The following is a 15,808-nucleotide window of genomic DNA, read 5'->3' as shown; positions in this document are numbered from 1 at the left end:
GTAGTGGCTGCTGATGTGTTCCAGATGTATTGTCCTAAGCTACGACCAAGACGAAGGACAATACATCCAAAAGGTGTCAGTAGTCACTAATAGGTTAGTTTGCTTTTAAACACTTGAAGTTTTATGCGCCTTATCCCCGCTGAACATTTTTCCTTCTGAAGAGAATCATCTCAGCCCTAGAGGGTGTAAGGAGCAGTCATCTTAGGGTGCTTTAGACAAAACGATTATCGTTCAAACGAGCTACAACGGTCTAAACGCGAGTCAACGATGAACGAGAAGTAATCACTTTTTGCTCATTGTTTATTTTACGCAGGCATAAAAACCATAGTTGACTCGTTCACTTATCGTTCAGTATAAACAGCGCTGGTTCAGTCTTTCACATAAGCTTATATGGCAAATCTTCTTTAAACAAGCCAACGTTGCCTCTGCCTGTCTAAGCAGGCTGTACGAGAGCAAACGAGCTGGTGGTGACCTTACTCTCTCGTTCAAAAGAGAATTGGCTTGTTTAATAGAACCCTTATTAAAAGGGCGGGGTCAGTGTTATCGCCATCTCGTTAAGAGGGTGGGGCCAGCAGAGCCATCTTGTTATCATTACAGGCTGTAATCAGTTATTTCATTAACATTAGGGCTTATTCACACTGCCAATATACGGTGTCCCTTTCTGCAGGGGGAGGAGATGACCCAGGCCGGGAGCAGTGCACTGAGCTCCCGTATCCTCTCCGTCCCTCGACACTGTTTACAATGGGAGGGACGGGATGGGGGCGGGGCTAAGTTCCACCCTGTCTTGCCGCCTCCCATTGCAAATAGTGGCAAAGGGCGGAGAGGGGTCGGAGAGGGGGCTGGGTGCGCCTGGCCTGCCTCCTCCCCCTGCAGAAAGGGACACTGTATATTGGCGGGGAGTGAAAACCCAGCTGATATACGGACGTGTGAATAAGCCCTTAGAGGGAGGAATCATTATGAGAAAGGGGTCAACAGTCATCTCATCTCTAGAGGGTGGGTCAGAGTCGTCTCCTTATCAATAGAGTGTGGGGTTAGCAGAGTCACCTCATCATCATTAGAGGACAGAGTTAACAGACTCCTCTCATTTTCAGAGAGGGTGGGCTCAGCAGTCACCTCATTACCATTAAAGGGCAGGGTCAGCAAAGTCAAATTATCATTATGTCAGCTGAGGGTTTGTTACAAGGCATCTATGCAGACAATCCTCTACCAGCTAAACGCAGGAGCACAAATCTCCCTCCTGTCCTGGCTCCAGGTTGCTGCCCTTGGAGGGAATATTTGGAGTCTCCCTTGGTAGTATCATCAGACTTGACAAAATGAAGCATGCAGCACCATTCTTAATGTCAAAGCTACAGAAACAGAAATCTGCGATATAATGGGAATAAGTTATGAACATAGGGCACAGCGAATAAGCAAATTGTCCTATCTACACTGATAAATTGTAGTAATTCATTATCTGTATTAGTAAGACAGGTTTGAAAATGATGAGGAGATGAAACAAAGTCTATAAGGAAGTTATACAACTTCTCATGCACTGCAGAACACTGTGGCAGCCCTTTAAACTGTGCAGAACGCAGTACACCTAGCCTATAGGGGGAGACTTTGCAGCCCTCACCTCCTGTTGCTGGACTTCAGCATTTGCTGGCTTCTCTTCCTCATCATCCTGTACTTCCACCTCGCTCTCCCGGGATCCTCGTTGCTGCCACACCATGGCTTCCTTCTGGTGCTCTCTCCGGTAAAGGTTAGTACGTTCTGTGACGCTCACCCTGCGGACCACTTTCCTGCAGATACAAGATGGTAATGTCACGGACAACAGATAGAGGGCAGCGTGAAGCCCATGCGCTCGGTATTTGTTCTCAGCTCCCAGCGCTGCCGGCCAAACTGATCGCCTTGCGCCTGGCATTCCTTTCAGTTAGTGCCAGCACTAGACATATCTATCTTTTTTTTTTTTAACTCGTTTTATTGAAAACATTGTATTTTGTACATCAACTGAATAAAAAAAACTTTTGGTTACATCATTAGCTCATTACATTCCTAACAAGTGTTTTAGTACATTCTATTGGCATATTCCTTTGTTACATTTTCCCCTGGTAATATAGTTTCTTTGTGGTGTCGGCGGAGGGTGTGTTCCTTTGTTGGCTCTACTAAGTGTTTCTAGGCGTCACTGTTCTCAGCAAGTTATGGAACTGGTTCTGTGTGTACACCGTACTTGATGACCCACACCATCTTTCCCACACTTTATCGAATTTTTCAGGGCATTTCCTATTTTTATATACCATTTTTTCATATGGCAGAACGGCGTTGACAATGCTCTGCCACTTTGTGAGTGTCGGGGGGCGCCTGTCCATCCAGCGCAAGGCTATTGCCTTCCGGGCGTAAAATAGAACCTTTGTAAGAAATATCCTGTCATGATACTGCCATTGTTCTTCGTCTAAGATCCCCAACAGGCACACCGCAGGGTCGTGTGGTACTGGTATTCCCAGTATTTGTGTTAGAAACTCTATGATCTCTCTCCAGTATGTCTGAATATCTACGCAATTCCATATTAAATGGTTAAAGTTTGCATTGGGCATTCCACATCGGTGGCAGCGGTTGGTGGTTATCCGATTCATTTTATGAAGTCTGCTCGGTGTTAGATAACACTGATGTAAGATATATAGTTGTGTTAGTTTGTTGTTTGCCGCCGGTGATACTGTGGTGTATATGGACATGGCCGTTTCCCACTCCTCACTAGTGAGGGTGGGAATAAGTTCTCTCCATCTCTGCATTACTGACATTGGTATGTCGGGAATTTTAGCATGCAGTAGATGGGTATACAGCACTGAAATCAGGCCTTTGGGTCCTTGTGTTCGCAGTACACCTATTAATGGATACTGAGAAAATATTTGTCTAGGTCCTGGAAACTGTGCGGTCAGTGCGTGTCGGAGTTGCAAGTATCTAAAAAATCCCGCCCTTGGGATCTGGTACAGCTCTTGCATTTGTTCAAAGGAAACCAGCGTTTGGTCCCTATAAACATGCTCTAGTGTGGTAACGCCTGAGTTTATCCAGAATTGTTTACCTGGCAAATTCATCAAGTGTGGTAATGCCCTGTTGTCCCACAGGGGAGTCTCCAAGGGGGTGTTCTCTTGTCTTGTTAGTGATTTGCATATCTGCCACACGTTCACTGCCAGTCTGTGGACCGGCAGCATTTGTTTGGTTATCAATTTTGGTTTTTCCAGGAGGATCCACAACGAAGTCTCCTCAAGGAAGTACATGAGATGGTGCTCGGAGTTAGGGAGAGGCGCACCCGACAGCCAATGACGGAGATACCTGACCTGTCCCGCCAAATAATATAGTTTAAAATCTGGCAACGCCATACCTGCAATTTCTTTAGGGCGTTGTAGGGTATCCAGTCGTAGTTTGGCTCTAGAGTTTCCCCATATGAATGACGTTATTAATGAGTTAGTTTTTTTAAAGAATTTCTGTGGTATAGTTGTTTCTGTATGCTCTAGGCAATATAAGTATTTAGGGAGTATTATCATTTTTATGAGGTTTATTCTGCCTGCTACAGATAGTGGTAGGGTGCTCCAGCCTTTCAACTTTTGCTGCAGAGTTGTCAGTAGGGGAGCAATATTTAACTCGAGGCTCTGGGTGTGTTCTCTGGTGATATGTATACCCAGATACTTAAATCTGGGAGTGATTTGTAAGTTACAAAATACATCCCCCGTCTGCCATCCCTCTGATCTTAGGGGCATGAAAGCGGATTTTTGCCAGTTAATGCATAGGCCTGAAAAAATTCCAAACCTGTCTATTAGAGATATGGCCAGTGGTAGGGTATTTCTAGGATCTGACATATACAATATTATATCGTCCGCATACAAGCCTATTCTATCCTCTCTGGGTCCGATCTGAACGCCTTTGTATGAGTTGTGTTGTCGAATTCTCAGGGCTAGGGGTTCGATTGCAATTGCAAATAAAAGGGGGGAAAGTGGGCATCCCTGTCGTGTCCCCCTGTGTAGTGGGAAGGAGGTGGAGACCAGGCCGTTTACCGTTACCCTAGCGGTCGGGGCTTTATACAGGATAGAAACCCATTTTATAAACGTTTCTCCAAACCCGAATTTACGCAGCACCTCTATCAGGTACTGCCACTCGACGGAGTCGAACGCTTTAGCCGCGTCTAGTGAGGCCAGGGCCCAGTCTGATCTCCATCTCCACCCCACCTGTGTGATTACCTGTGTTCTTCTGATATTGTCCGATGTCGATTTACCCGGGATAAAGCCGGCTTGGTCCGGGTGTATAATTTTCCCTATTATTTGGTTTAGTCGGGTCGCTAGTATTTTAGTAAGGATTTTATAGTCCGTGTTTAATAGAGAGATCGGCCTATACGAGCCGCACTCCTCTGGGTTTTTGTCTGGTTTAAGTATGAGGACTATGTTGGCCTCTAGCATCGACTCTGGGAGGTGACACTTATCAAGGATGTATTTGTATAGGGTAAACAAGTGTGGGATTATTTCTTTTTTATACTGTTGGTAGATTTCCACTGGTAGCCCGTCCACTCCCGGGGTTTTGTTTTTAGCCATCTCATTTATTGCTTCTTCAATCTCTTCCACTGTAATGGGGGAGTCAAGTAAGGACTTATAGTCGTCTTGTATTTCTGGAAATATTATGTCATTTAAGTAGGTCTCTAGTTCTGCCGGTGTGTAATTTACCCTTGATTGGTATAAGTCATTGTAGAATTGCTGAAATCTATCTAGGATTTCTTTCGGGTCTGTAAGCATTACTTCCTCGGTTGATTTAACTCGCAGTATGGTTGGGGGGGCGGTTTCCTGTCTCGCCATATAAGCAAGTAGTTTACTGGATTGATTGCCTTGTTCAAAAAAGGACTGTCGGGTAAAAAAAAGGTTCCTCTGGGCTTTCTCTTTCAGGTATAATAAATAGTCTCTGCCTGTCTGAAGCCATTTATCTCTTTTAGTGTCTATAGGGTCAGCTATATAATCTCTTTCTAGTTGTTGGCATTGCTCTGCTAAAAGTTCACCCTCCCGTGCCGTGGCTCTTTTGACAAATGAAATTGAGGACCTTAAACAGCCTCTAAGGTATGATTTAAATGCCTCCCATACTAGATTTGTATCTCCATGCGTCTCATGTGCCTCATAGTATATTTGGATCTGGTCCGGTATGCGGTCATTAGGTCCAAATAATGAAAGCCAGAATGGGTGCACCCTTGGTCTCTTGATTGTGATTGGGCCTGGGTTTTTAAGGGCCATACGTATTGGCGAGTGGTCTGAGATACCTCGAGGTAGGAACTCTATTGAGTCTATTTTAGGGAATAGTGAAGGGGACCCGAATATATAGTCTATTCGACTGAGAGCGTGGTTGTGGGCTGCATGGCAGGTATACTCTTTTTGCTGCGGATGAAATGTTCGCCATAGGTCTAGCCAACCCGTTACCGAGATAATAGAGGCCAGGCGAGTCTTGTTCGCATCTCCCTCCCCCCGAGCACCACCCCCAAATCTATCCAAGGCGGGATCCATCACCATGTTCATATCTCCCATACAGACAACTGTTGCGTCTGGAGAGAATGATGCAAATTGAATACCGTCTGCTAGGATGGTTGTTGTCGCCGGTGGCGGGTTATAGCAACATAGTAGGACATATGGGTCATTGTTGATTTTAGCTCTTACAAAAATATATCTGCCCTCTGTGTCTCTCCTAATCTGTTCCACCTCCCATCTAAGTGTTCTTCTTATTAGTAGAGACACCCCCCTGGAGTATGATGTGTGGTATACATGCGCAGACCATTGTACCCATGGCTTCAGCAAGACCTTTGTGGTTTCAGGTGTAAGGTGGGTCTCCTGCAAGCACAGGACATGTGGCCGCCAGGAGCGCAGCAACGCGTTCATCGCCGCCCGTTTCCTGGCAGACCCCATGCCCCTGACGTTCCAGGATACAAAGACTATCTCCGCCATGGGCTAAGAGATGTTAATCTGATCCGGATACAATTTCCCATGTTATTCTGCCCGCCAGGCGACCCCCCCCGACACTCAATTACATTTTTATCATATATCATGTAACAGTACTTCAGCACATTCTCAATATCCTCATAGAGCACTTGATGCATACAACTTAAAAACATTTTGATAAACTACTATCAACTGTAACTCTCAATCAACTTGTAATTAAACAGATTTTAAGATTATCTTCTCTGTCACATACGTATTCGTGGCAACCTGTATTTAGGGGGTACCTACATAGTATAGCTTATTACAAGACTATACTTGTGGTATTGTTGTGTTGTTAAATCAGTTGTGTGGACCGGCATTGGTTTGGCTGTCACTTTCTGGGTGGGTCCCCTTGAGGATAGAAAGCATATGGGGAGGGGGTTCTAAATCACCCTGCAAGACAGCGACGAGGGGGACCGGTGGAGGAGGGGGAGGGGGGGGGGGGGAAACGGGTGAGTCCCGCCGGGGCCGTAGGAAAGGAAGGCTCGTCATCCCCTCCTGGGAGTCGTAGATTACTTTGTCTGCCACCAATAAAGAAAGTCTCAGTTCTGTGCCATTTGGCAAGAGTGTTCTTGTGGCGTGTTTAGAGGATAGTCTCTAGTGTGCAGTTAGGAACTATAAGGGAAATGTTCATCTTTGTGTATTGGTCTCTGCACCTAGAGAGGGGAAAATAAATGGTTATGTATACATTACGGCCCTTCTGGTCGTCGTCTGGTGTTCAGCCAATTTCCTGCTTCAGTTGGTGTGGAGAAGAAGCGGGTACGGTCCCCGTCGATCACTCGCAGTCGGGCCGGATACACCATCGAGTACGGGAGCTGCAGGTCTCTTAGTTGCTTTTTGACTCCGAAGAATGTTGCTCGCTGCTTTTGGAGATCAGCCGAGAAGTCCGGAAAAATGGACACAGTGGCGTTGTCATGTCGCAGGGGCCCTCCCTTTCTGGCGGCTTGTAGGATTATATCCCTATCACGGGAGTTAAGCAGCTTTGCTAGTAGGGGTCTGGGTGGGGCTCCTGGTATTGGTGGCTTCATGGGCACTCGATGCGCACGTTCAATAACAAAGACTTGCGATAGTCCAGCATTGGGAAAGAGTTCTCGAAGCCAGCGTTCTATAAATTCTTCAGGTCTTTGCCCCTCGGCCCGCTCTGGTAGCCCCACTATACGCAAATTATTTCTTCGCGACCGATTTTCCAGATCGTCCGCTTTTTGTCTCCAGTATTCAGCTTTTTGCGTAAGCTCTCGTATTGCATCTGTCATTGGGGCGACAGTATCATCTAGGGTAGATATTCTGTTCTCTGTGCTGGCAACACGTTCTCTTAGATTTTGGAGATCTTGTCTCAGCAGACTCACATCCATTTTAACTTCATCAATTTTGCTGGTGAGCGTGGCTGTAGATGTTTGTATTGCGGTCAGAAGCTGTTCAGACAATTGTTGCAGTGTTTGCACCGTTCCCTCAGTTGGATCTGGGTTGTTATGCTTTGTTGCTGCAGCTCCCGCCGCAGTGGGCGCAGCGGGTTCAGGGCTGGGCTCCTTCCGGGTTTCTCCTCTTGCGAAGACTTTAAGTTTGTCTACGGATGAGCTTTGTCTAGTGGGACCCATGTCGCGGTTGTATGGTTTTCCGCTATAGAAGTTGAATTTCCTATAGGGGTCTGCTGTTGCCCCTTCCCCTGGTTCTCCGAATTATATGGTGTTTAGTCCTCTTGTAGGTGGAGGGGGGGGGAAGGGGGAGGCCTCCCTCTATGTCCCCTCAAATGTGTCTTCTCACTGCTTTGCTTGCTAGCAGCGCTTGTGCTCTTGATGGTCACTTCGCTGCGGGTCTGGGGGCGTTTGTTCACTGCGCTGCCTGTGCCTTTTATGTATCTCTGGTGGCTCTGTCCTCTCCCTTCCCACTGCAGCGGTTCTATATTGGGCCCGGGGGTGGCTTTCGGCCCTGTTTTAGGACCTTTCTGTTTTGGTGCCACACACAAGATGGCCGCCGCAGCCGCGTTTTCGTGGTCTTTTCCCGCCAGCAGCTTTTCCTATGCCCACCTCTCAATTGCACCGTCCGGAGCTCGACCTCCTCCCTCTCCTCTCCGTACAACCCCGCGCCGCGCCCGGGAGCAGTGTACTCCGATGTTCAGGGCCCTGCACCTCCGCCGCTGCCCCTCTCAAGATGGCCGCCGCAGCCGCGGTTTCGCGGACTTTTCTCCCGCCGGCGGCGCCCGCTATGCCGGCACCGCAGATGTCCCTCCGGGGGTTTGTCCGCCTCCTCTCTCCCCCCTCTCGGAGCAAAGTCGGGCTCGGAGTCCCCGCCGCCTACCGGTGTCCTCCGCAGTATGGCCGCAGCGGCTATGGGTCTCCGCTCTCCCCGCTGGCGGTACCTCAGCTGTGGCCGTCCGGGAGCGCCGTCAGGGGCTCTATCCTCTCCTCCCTCCCTCCGCCGGTGCCGCTCTGGGTCAGGGGACCCTCAGGATGTCCTCAGGATAAAGTTTTTTGCCGGTAAGTGGAGGAGCGCTCCTCACATGCGACCGGTCAGTTCAGCTGCTAGGCCACGCCCCCAGACATATCTATCTTTACATCACGGCAGTCATTCCTTTAGAATCTAGGTGATACTTAATGGACTTACCCCCGGCTGCCAGCGCTGGACGTTCTCCTCTGGAGGGCGCTTTTGTGCTTGTCTTGTGACTTCCTGATGGCTTCGTGTTTGTGTTTGAGCTCCAGCATCTTGGCGCGTACCTCCTCATCACCGCATACGTCTGTAGGATGGACAGAGTATTATATACAAGGTGGAGGACACACCTGTGACCTGTGACCCCTCTATAATAAGTCGATCACAAAGGGTTTCACTGCAAGAACCTCAGTGATCAGATGTCATCTATGAGGAAACCTGGCAGGAAGTGTTCAGTTTCCCTGCAGCAACTCCACAGGAGAAATAAAGTATTACATCGTATCCATTCACATTAATACTGGCATGTCTAACGGCCCTTTTACCCGGGAGGAGTGTCGGGCAGACGATGCCGGACACTCGTCCCTGTGTACCCCCAGCTCCCGTGCTGTTACACAGGAGCGAGGATCACTGGATCGCTCACAGCACGGCCAGCAGGTAGGCGGGGTTGCTGGATGAGATTGCTCTCCCCCACCCCTCTCCAATCACTGTAAGCAGTGGTCGGTCAGTACTGAACGGCTGCTGTTTACACCGCACAATGTGTCGTTTGGTTTTTAAGCATGCTTAAAACTGAAAGACTCTCGTGCAGTCGTTTAGTTTCTGCATGCTTTTACATGGGAGCGTGGGGTTTTGAACAACCAGAATGATAATCGTCCAGTGTAAAGGGGCCTTAACACAGGACGGAGTCAGGTCCTTTAGAGACGCTCTTTATAACTGCTCTCCAGGATCCTAAACAGTTGATCCCCCTCTATTAACCCAGAATACCCTAACAAAGTTATGAAAATGGGTTCTCTAGACATTCCCTTTAAAATAGCATCCTGAAACAAAGGAGTCTCAACTTTCATAGTCCCCACACAACTATACAACAATGGCAGACATGACCCTCTACCATCAGTAGCCTCCCTAGTACAGTGTCTCGTTACATCTCCGCACCCAATGGTGTTTCATCCAGCTGTGATTTGGCGTTCAGGTCAGCACCATGAGCGACGAGTAGCTCAACCAGATGGATCTGAAAAAGAAGAGAACATGTGATTAGACTGTGCTGCAAACACAACACTCCTCCTCTGCTGGGCAGCAGAGGCAGCTACTCACCTGACCCCAACAGGCGGCAGCATGCAGTGGCTCCCAGCCATCACTGTCCCGGGTGTTCAACGAGGCCTTGTGATCCAGGAGAAGCTCCGCCGCCGCCACATAACCATTCGCTGCAGCGATGTGTAACTAGAAAACACAACATATCACCTTATACAGAGAAACCAAGAGGAGGAGGGGTGCTGTACTAAAGTCTGCGCAACAGGAGGAAGGGGAAGAGGGTCAGCGCCCCAACAAAGTCTGCGCAACAGGAGGAAGAGGAGAGGGTCACCCCCCCAAACAAAGTCTGCGCAACAGGAGGAAGGGGAGAGGGTCAGCGCCCCAACAAAGTCTGCGCAACAGGAGGAAGGGGAGAGGGTCAGCGCCCCAACAAAGTCTGCGCAACAGGAGGAAGGGGAGAGGGTCAGCGCCCCAACAAAGTCTGTGCAACAGGAGGAAGGGGAGAGGGTCAGCGCCCCAACAAAGTCTGCGCAACAGGAGAGGGTCAGCACCCCAACATCTACGCCATTAGAAATAGGAGAGGGAGAGGTCAGCCCCACAACACCGGTGCATTACAACAAGGAGAAAGGTCAGTACCCCGATTTCTGTGCATTAGGAGGACGGGGAGATATAAGTGTCCCAATGTCTGTAAGAGAGGAAGAAGGGAGAAAGGTCGCGTCTGGACGTCTGTGCATTAGGAGTTGGAGAACTAAGTGTTTCAACGTCTGTGCACATTAGGGAAGGTCAGCACCTTGACGTCTGTATTAGGAAACCATCAGTGCCCCAGCATCTCTGTAATAGTTGAGTGACCCAGGTCCTGTGTATTAGGGGCTGGTCAGTATTATGACTCCCTATAATTTGAGAGTTTATGGCTCCGTCTTGAGGCGATTATTAGATAGTGAAGCACATCAGTTGTGCAGAGACATCTCCTCATATACAAGGCGTTACCTGACACCAAGGACGAGGAGTGAATAATTCATGAAGCTGTGTGAGCGGAGAATACAGGACGTGGCGGCAGCTGCGAGGAGCCACCGGGCAGAACGGTTGTGTAACGGGGGATATGACATATGCACACAGACAGTAAAGATATAACATGCACAGGGGTCACTCACCAGGCTGGTACCAGACGGGTCCTGAGAGTTGACCTCTGACCCCGACTCCACCAGCTGCCTGATATCTGACACCATCCTCATCTCTGTGGCTGCCCGTGCCTCCTCTATCTTCTCCTGGGTGATTCCTGCAGAGAGGAGAGACCCCGGGAGGGTGAGCAGCAAATAGATGACCCCAGACAACGATTCAGGGAGCGAGACATGAAGATATTTGTGCAGATGGAACGGCAAACACAAAATTATGTAACAAGGTTCTAAAGACACAGATTCACGCGCAAAAAAAAAAAACAGAATCAAGAAGTGTAAGAAATGGACATGAACAGAATGAGGGTGGATGATGGCTCGATCTGATGAGGAGTGCCATTCAACATCAGGCCAATATAGACTTATGGCGGATGGTTCGTACAATCCTTTGTGCCCTGTACACTCACTGTTGTCAGATGCATTTGCTCCTTTTGTTGTGGATCACTGTCCCGCTTAGGGTGCTTCTACGCGGAATGACTGTTGGCGGCTTAAAGGGATTCTGTCATTAGATTTTTCGAGCTTGAGCCACCACCAGAGGTTTAGGGCACATTTTACACACTCTGGACATGTGGGGTGTTAAAACCAATAGAATGTGCATTAAAGCAAAACAGTACTTTTATTTCATTGCTCCCTGTATGCAAATTGACACACCTTAAAGGAGATGTCCCGAGGCAGCAAGTGGGTCTATACACTTCTGTATGGCCATATTAATGCACTTTGTAATGTACATTGTGCATTAATTATGAGCCATACAGAAGTTATAAAAAGTTTTATACTTACCTGCTCCGTTGCTAGCGTCCTCGTCTCCATGGAGCCGACTAATTTTTGGCCTCCGATGGCCAAATTAGCCGCGCTTGCGCAGTCCGGGTCTTCTGCAGTCTTCTATGGGGCTCCGTGTAGCTCCGTGTAGCTCCGCCCCGTCACGTGCCGATTCCAGCCAATCAGGAGGCTGGAATCGGCAGTGGACCGCACAGAAGAGCTGCGGTCCACGGAGGAAGAGGCCATCTTCAGCGGTGAGTAGAGAAGTCACCGGAGCGCGGGGATTAAGGTAAGCGCTCCGGTGAGCTTTCTTTACCTCCCTGCATCGGGGTTGTCTCGCGCCGAACGGGGGGGGGGTTGAAAAAAAAAAAAACCCGTTTCGGCGCGGGACAACCCCTTTAAGTCACGGAGGTGGACCGCTCCTCTAATTATGCACAATCCCTCCATTGCTTGGCCGCCTCCTCTGCCACCGCAATCTGCGGTGAAATCCTGCATTTGCGCTGTGTGGGCATCTGCCCTAGTGGAAACAGACACCCATAGGATTTCAAAGCATCTTGCGCCAATGGCGGCGGCAGAGGGAGGTGGCAAATAGTTGAGAAAGTGTGCATAATTAGAGGATGGGCTCCAGCAGCCCACCTCTGACTCGAGGCGGGTCAATTTGCATACAGTGTGTCATGAAATCAAAGTTTTTGGTGTATATTCTACTGTTTTTTTTAGATCTAGAGTATGTGCTCCAAACCGTAGTGGTAGCAGCTTAAAGGCCCATTTAGACAACAATTCTCGATCAAAAGACATCTTTTAGGCAATAGTCGTTGTGTGCATTTACATGGCAGGATGATCGCTCAAAATTCGCTCAAATGTCAGTTTGAGTGACAGTTTTGAGTGTTCACTTTGCATAAGTGTGTAAATGAAGGCTCACGTATGCAGATGACAAGCGGGACCGCCATCTTCTGCATACTCCTGCTGTGTTCACGGAGCGCACAGAAGGTATACCGCTGAGCGCTGCGAGGGGGGGGGTATGCAGAACACAGCTGTAGCACAGTCTTCTTCATTCTCCGGCTGTGTTCTCCGAGTGGGATACCAGCTGAAACAATAGTATCAGCGAAATCCCGCTGAGAACTCAGTGCGCGGCACGGATAAGGCTCATCGTTCTCATTCAGCTTGCTGAAAGAGAACGATGAACGACTTGTTAACGAAAACTGCACGATGTCCATGCAGTTAGACCCAACGATTCTCGCTCAAAAGACGGCTTTGAGCAAGAATCGTTGGGTCTAAATGGGCCTTTAGATCACTTGACAGCCATCCCAACAATCATTATCTCTCCTGTGTTTTGACACCAGAGTGGTAATTGCTCACTGAATGCAAGAACAAGCCAGGAGATTTCTTCTGGCTGCTCGCCTTCATTTAGAGTAAACAGGCAGTCGTTCATAGATGAATGATTGCTTGTTTTCACTGGCTGATCGTTGCTTGGTTATCAGGTGAGCCAAGAACTACATGACTCCAACAAGTGAGCAATTCTCGTTCCCTTTACATGGGACAACAGTTGCCCGTGATAGTTCTTTTGAGCGATTACTCAGGTGACTATTGGCTCATGTAAAAGTACCCTTACAAAGTCAATAATAAGATGAATGAAAGTTCATTCACAATCACTGGCCCCTTTGAGCAAGGGAGAGACAGGCAGGCAAGAGCAGGGGTTCGGGCGCAACAAGGACACTTACCTTGCTCAGCCATGGCGGTTTCTATGTGGTCCAGGGTAACATCGTCCTCGCAGAGGTCATAGGGCATGTTCCCATCAGAGTTCACGGCCAGGAGGTTGGCATTACTATGGAGAGAGGGCAGTTACCCTTGACACTTATCTACATGGGTCATATCCACATCAATGTTGTCCTTACTGATTGATGAGCAGCTCCACCAGGTGTAGGTGTCCGCAGGTGGCGGCGGCGTGCAGCGGGGTCCACAGTTCACTGTCACAGGCGTTTACATCAGCACCGGCATCTATCAGCATGCGGACGATCTCCTCATAATCATCAATGCAGCACTGAGAAAACAAGATGATGCAATATAACACTTTAATGCCAATCCATATACCAGTCGCTACTAATTCCACAAACTACTGATTACAGGTGGGAGGAGCTACGCCCAGGAGCCGCCAATGAGGGGTGGGAGGGGTTACACCCAGGAGCCGCTCATCTTTATCACTCAGAGGAGGAGATGAGAAAGCAGATTTATGAGAAGGTATGACAGCAGGCAGTGCAATAACGCTAAGGGTCCTTTAACACAGAACGATTATTGCTCAAAAAAAAAAAAAATCATAGGATCATGCAAATTTGGACAATAATTGTTCAGTCTAAACACACCCATTGATTGAGGGACGAATGAGAATTCATTTGCTTCTCATTCGTTGTTAATTTTACGTAGGCATAAAAAAAAATAAAAAATCATTGTTCGCTCGTTTACCCGTTGTTGCGTGTAAACAGCGATTGTTTGGTCATTCACATTCACTAGTACAGGGATTGTAAATGACTGAACAATTTGCTAGCGAACAATTTATCTGTCTGTATAAACACGCTGCACCTGCGAACAATAAATCACTCTTTGTAAAAGGAGCCCAACTCTTTGTCCCCCCTTTTACCTCCCAGACATGATGAAATACAACTTGCATAATACCAAGACATCTGCTGTTGGGAAATTAGCTGGCAGCCCACCATACACACAAGATCATGAATTACCTGCCAGGGTCACTCACCTGGTGCAACGCCGTCAGGCCGTCCTCATTGTACAGGTTGGCTTTGTAACCACTGTGCAGTAGCTGGCGAACTGGAGCAGAAAGACAAAAAAAACCCATTATAAAATAGAAAGGTCTGAGATCACAAGTCGGCATGTACAGAACATGTACAGCTGGACGTTGCATTTGTCAAATCCGAGTCCCCCCTTCCTTGAGCCTAGGAGTATTGAGGGAAGACCCCACATATACAACATGACCACATGCAGGGTGGGCCTTGGTAATAAGGGTGTGCCGCCTGCAGTGATCCCATTGATCTCTTTCTGATCTGTGTAGTGTTGCTCAGGAGAGTGGGAAATCTGCATGGTATCCCAATGGAAGCCATTGTGGCTACCAAACAGCTTTAGGTGTTTTTACATAGAACAATAACATTTAAAAAAAAAAAATTAAAATGTTGGATCGTTCGAACTTAAGGCCTGTTTAGAAACGCAGATGATCGCTCAAAAGATGGCTTTTGAGTGATCATCCAGCATAATCTGCTAATTGGTACTAATGCCTATTTAGACTCAACCATTACCGCTCAAAATATGGCTTTTCAGCGATAATCGTTGAGTCTAAACGGGCTTTTAACGATCAGTGTAAACACAGACAACAATCAATAAATCAACGATAATTTGTTCGCTTATCATTTATTTCAGACAAGAATAAAAAGGATCGTTCACTAATCATCCGGTTCAAATACTGATCGTTCAGTCGTTCTCATTCGCTAGTACAGTGAATGTGACCATCTGAACGCTTTATCTGCCCCGTCATAGTTTGCCCGTGCGAACGATACATCATTCCGTGTAAAAGCCCCACTTCTCAGGATCAGATATACACAGGGTCTGCACTTCATCCCAGTAGTGGCTATTCCTCCAGCAGGAGACGGTGGCCCCGCAGACACGTGGACAGACATCCCACGGGAGTCCAGCCCATCACGTGTAGCCCCAATGCACACCAAGAGCTGGGGGAAAAACACTGACGCAGAGGAAGAGTTAAAACGTCTCCCACCGGCAGGATTAAGACCTCAGGCTGCAGTTGGAGCAGGATTTGTGTACCCCTGCAAACTGTGAGCCCCCTTATGGGTCGTTTGAGCAGCATAGAGGCCGTGCCCGTGTTGGAGTTGGCAGCTAACGGGCACATTACTGTCTGTTTGGTAAATATGTGGCCCTGGAGACGCCTTTAACTCTAGAGATGCTGCTTGTCTGGGGAGCGATGGTGCCAAGAGTCTGCAACTTCTAATGCCCTTAGCCCCTCCTCATCTATATGGCTGCCCTGACCCATATCACTGCCCCCAATCCATGAGACTGCCTCTCACATCTACACCACTACCTTCATCCCTCCATACCACTGCCCTACAAGTATCCCCCCTACATACTGGTATCACAGGGAGACCACCAAACTTATGGGGGTACTGTGTACCATTAGATGCCCCAGACAGGGGTGCAGAGGTAGCACCTGTATACAGGCCT

At 48.3% G+C, this 15,808-nt stretch overlaps 1 protein-coding gene across 1 annotated transcript in view; it reads right to left on the bottom strand.

Moving 5' to 3' along the window:
* The window catches only part of PPP1R16A (protein phosphatase 1 regulatory subunit 16A), a 29,857-nt gene that overhangs the window by 3,748 nt on the left and 10,301 nt on the right, over window positions 1-15,808 (bottom strand). The window contains exons 2-9 of the mRNA XM_066578187.1: window positions 14,322-14,392; window positions 13,468-13,613; window positions 13,294-13,397; window positions 10,796-10,920; window positions 9,708-9,833; window positions 9,549-9,624; window positions 8,577-8,706; window positions 1,613-1,778 (exon numbers count right to left, since the gene is read on the bottom strand). Of these exons, the coding sequence (XP_066434284.1) occupies window positions 1,613-1,778; window positions 8,577-8,706; window positions 9,549-9,624; window positions 9,708-9,833; window positions 10,796-10,920; window positions 13,294-13,397; window positions 13,468-13,613; window positions 14,322-14,392 (944 nt within the window). The remainder of the gene's footprint in view (window positions 1-1,612; window positions 1,779-8,576; window positions 8,707-9,548; window positions 9,625-9,707; window positions 9,834-10,795; window positions 10,921-13,293; window positions 13,398-13,467; window positions 13,614-14,321; window positions 14,393-15,808) is intronic.

Source organism: Eleutherodactylus coqui, chromosome 9 (genome assembly GCF_035609145.1).
Source record: "Eleutherodactylus coqui strain aEleCoq1 chromosome 9, aEleCoq1.hap1, whole genome shotgun sequence".
NCBI classification, from domain to species: domain Eukaryota; kingdom Metazoa; phylum Chordata; class Amphibia; order Anura; family Eleutherodactylidae; genus Eleutherodactylus; species Eleutherodactylus coqui.
The sequence above is the reverse complement of the archived record's forward strand: the minus strand, read 5'-3'. Positions and strand labels throughout refer to the sequence as shown.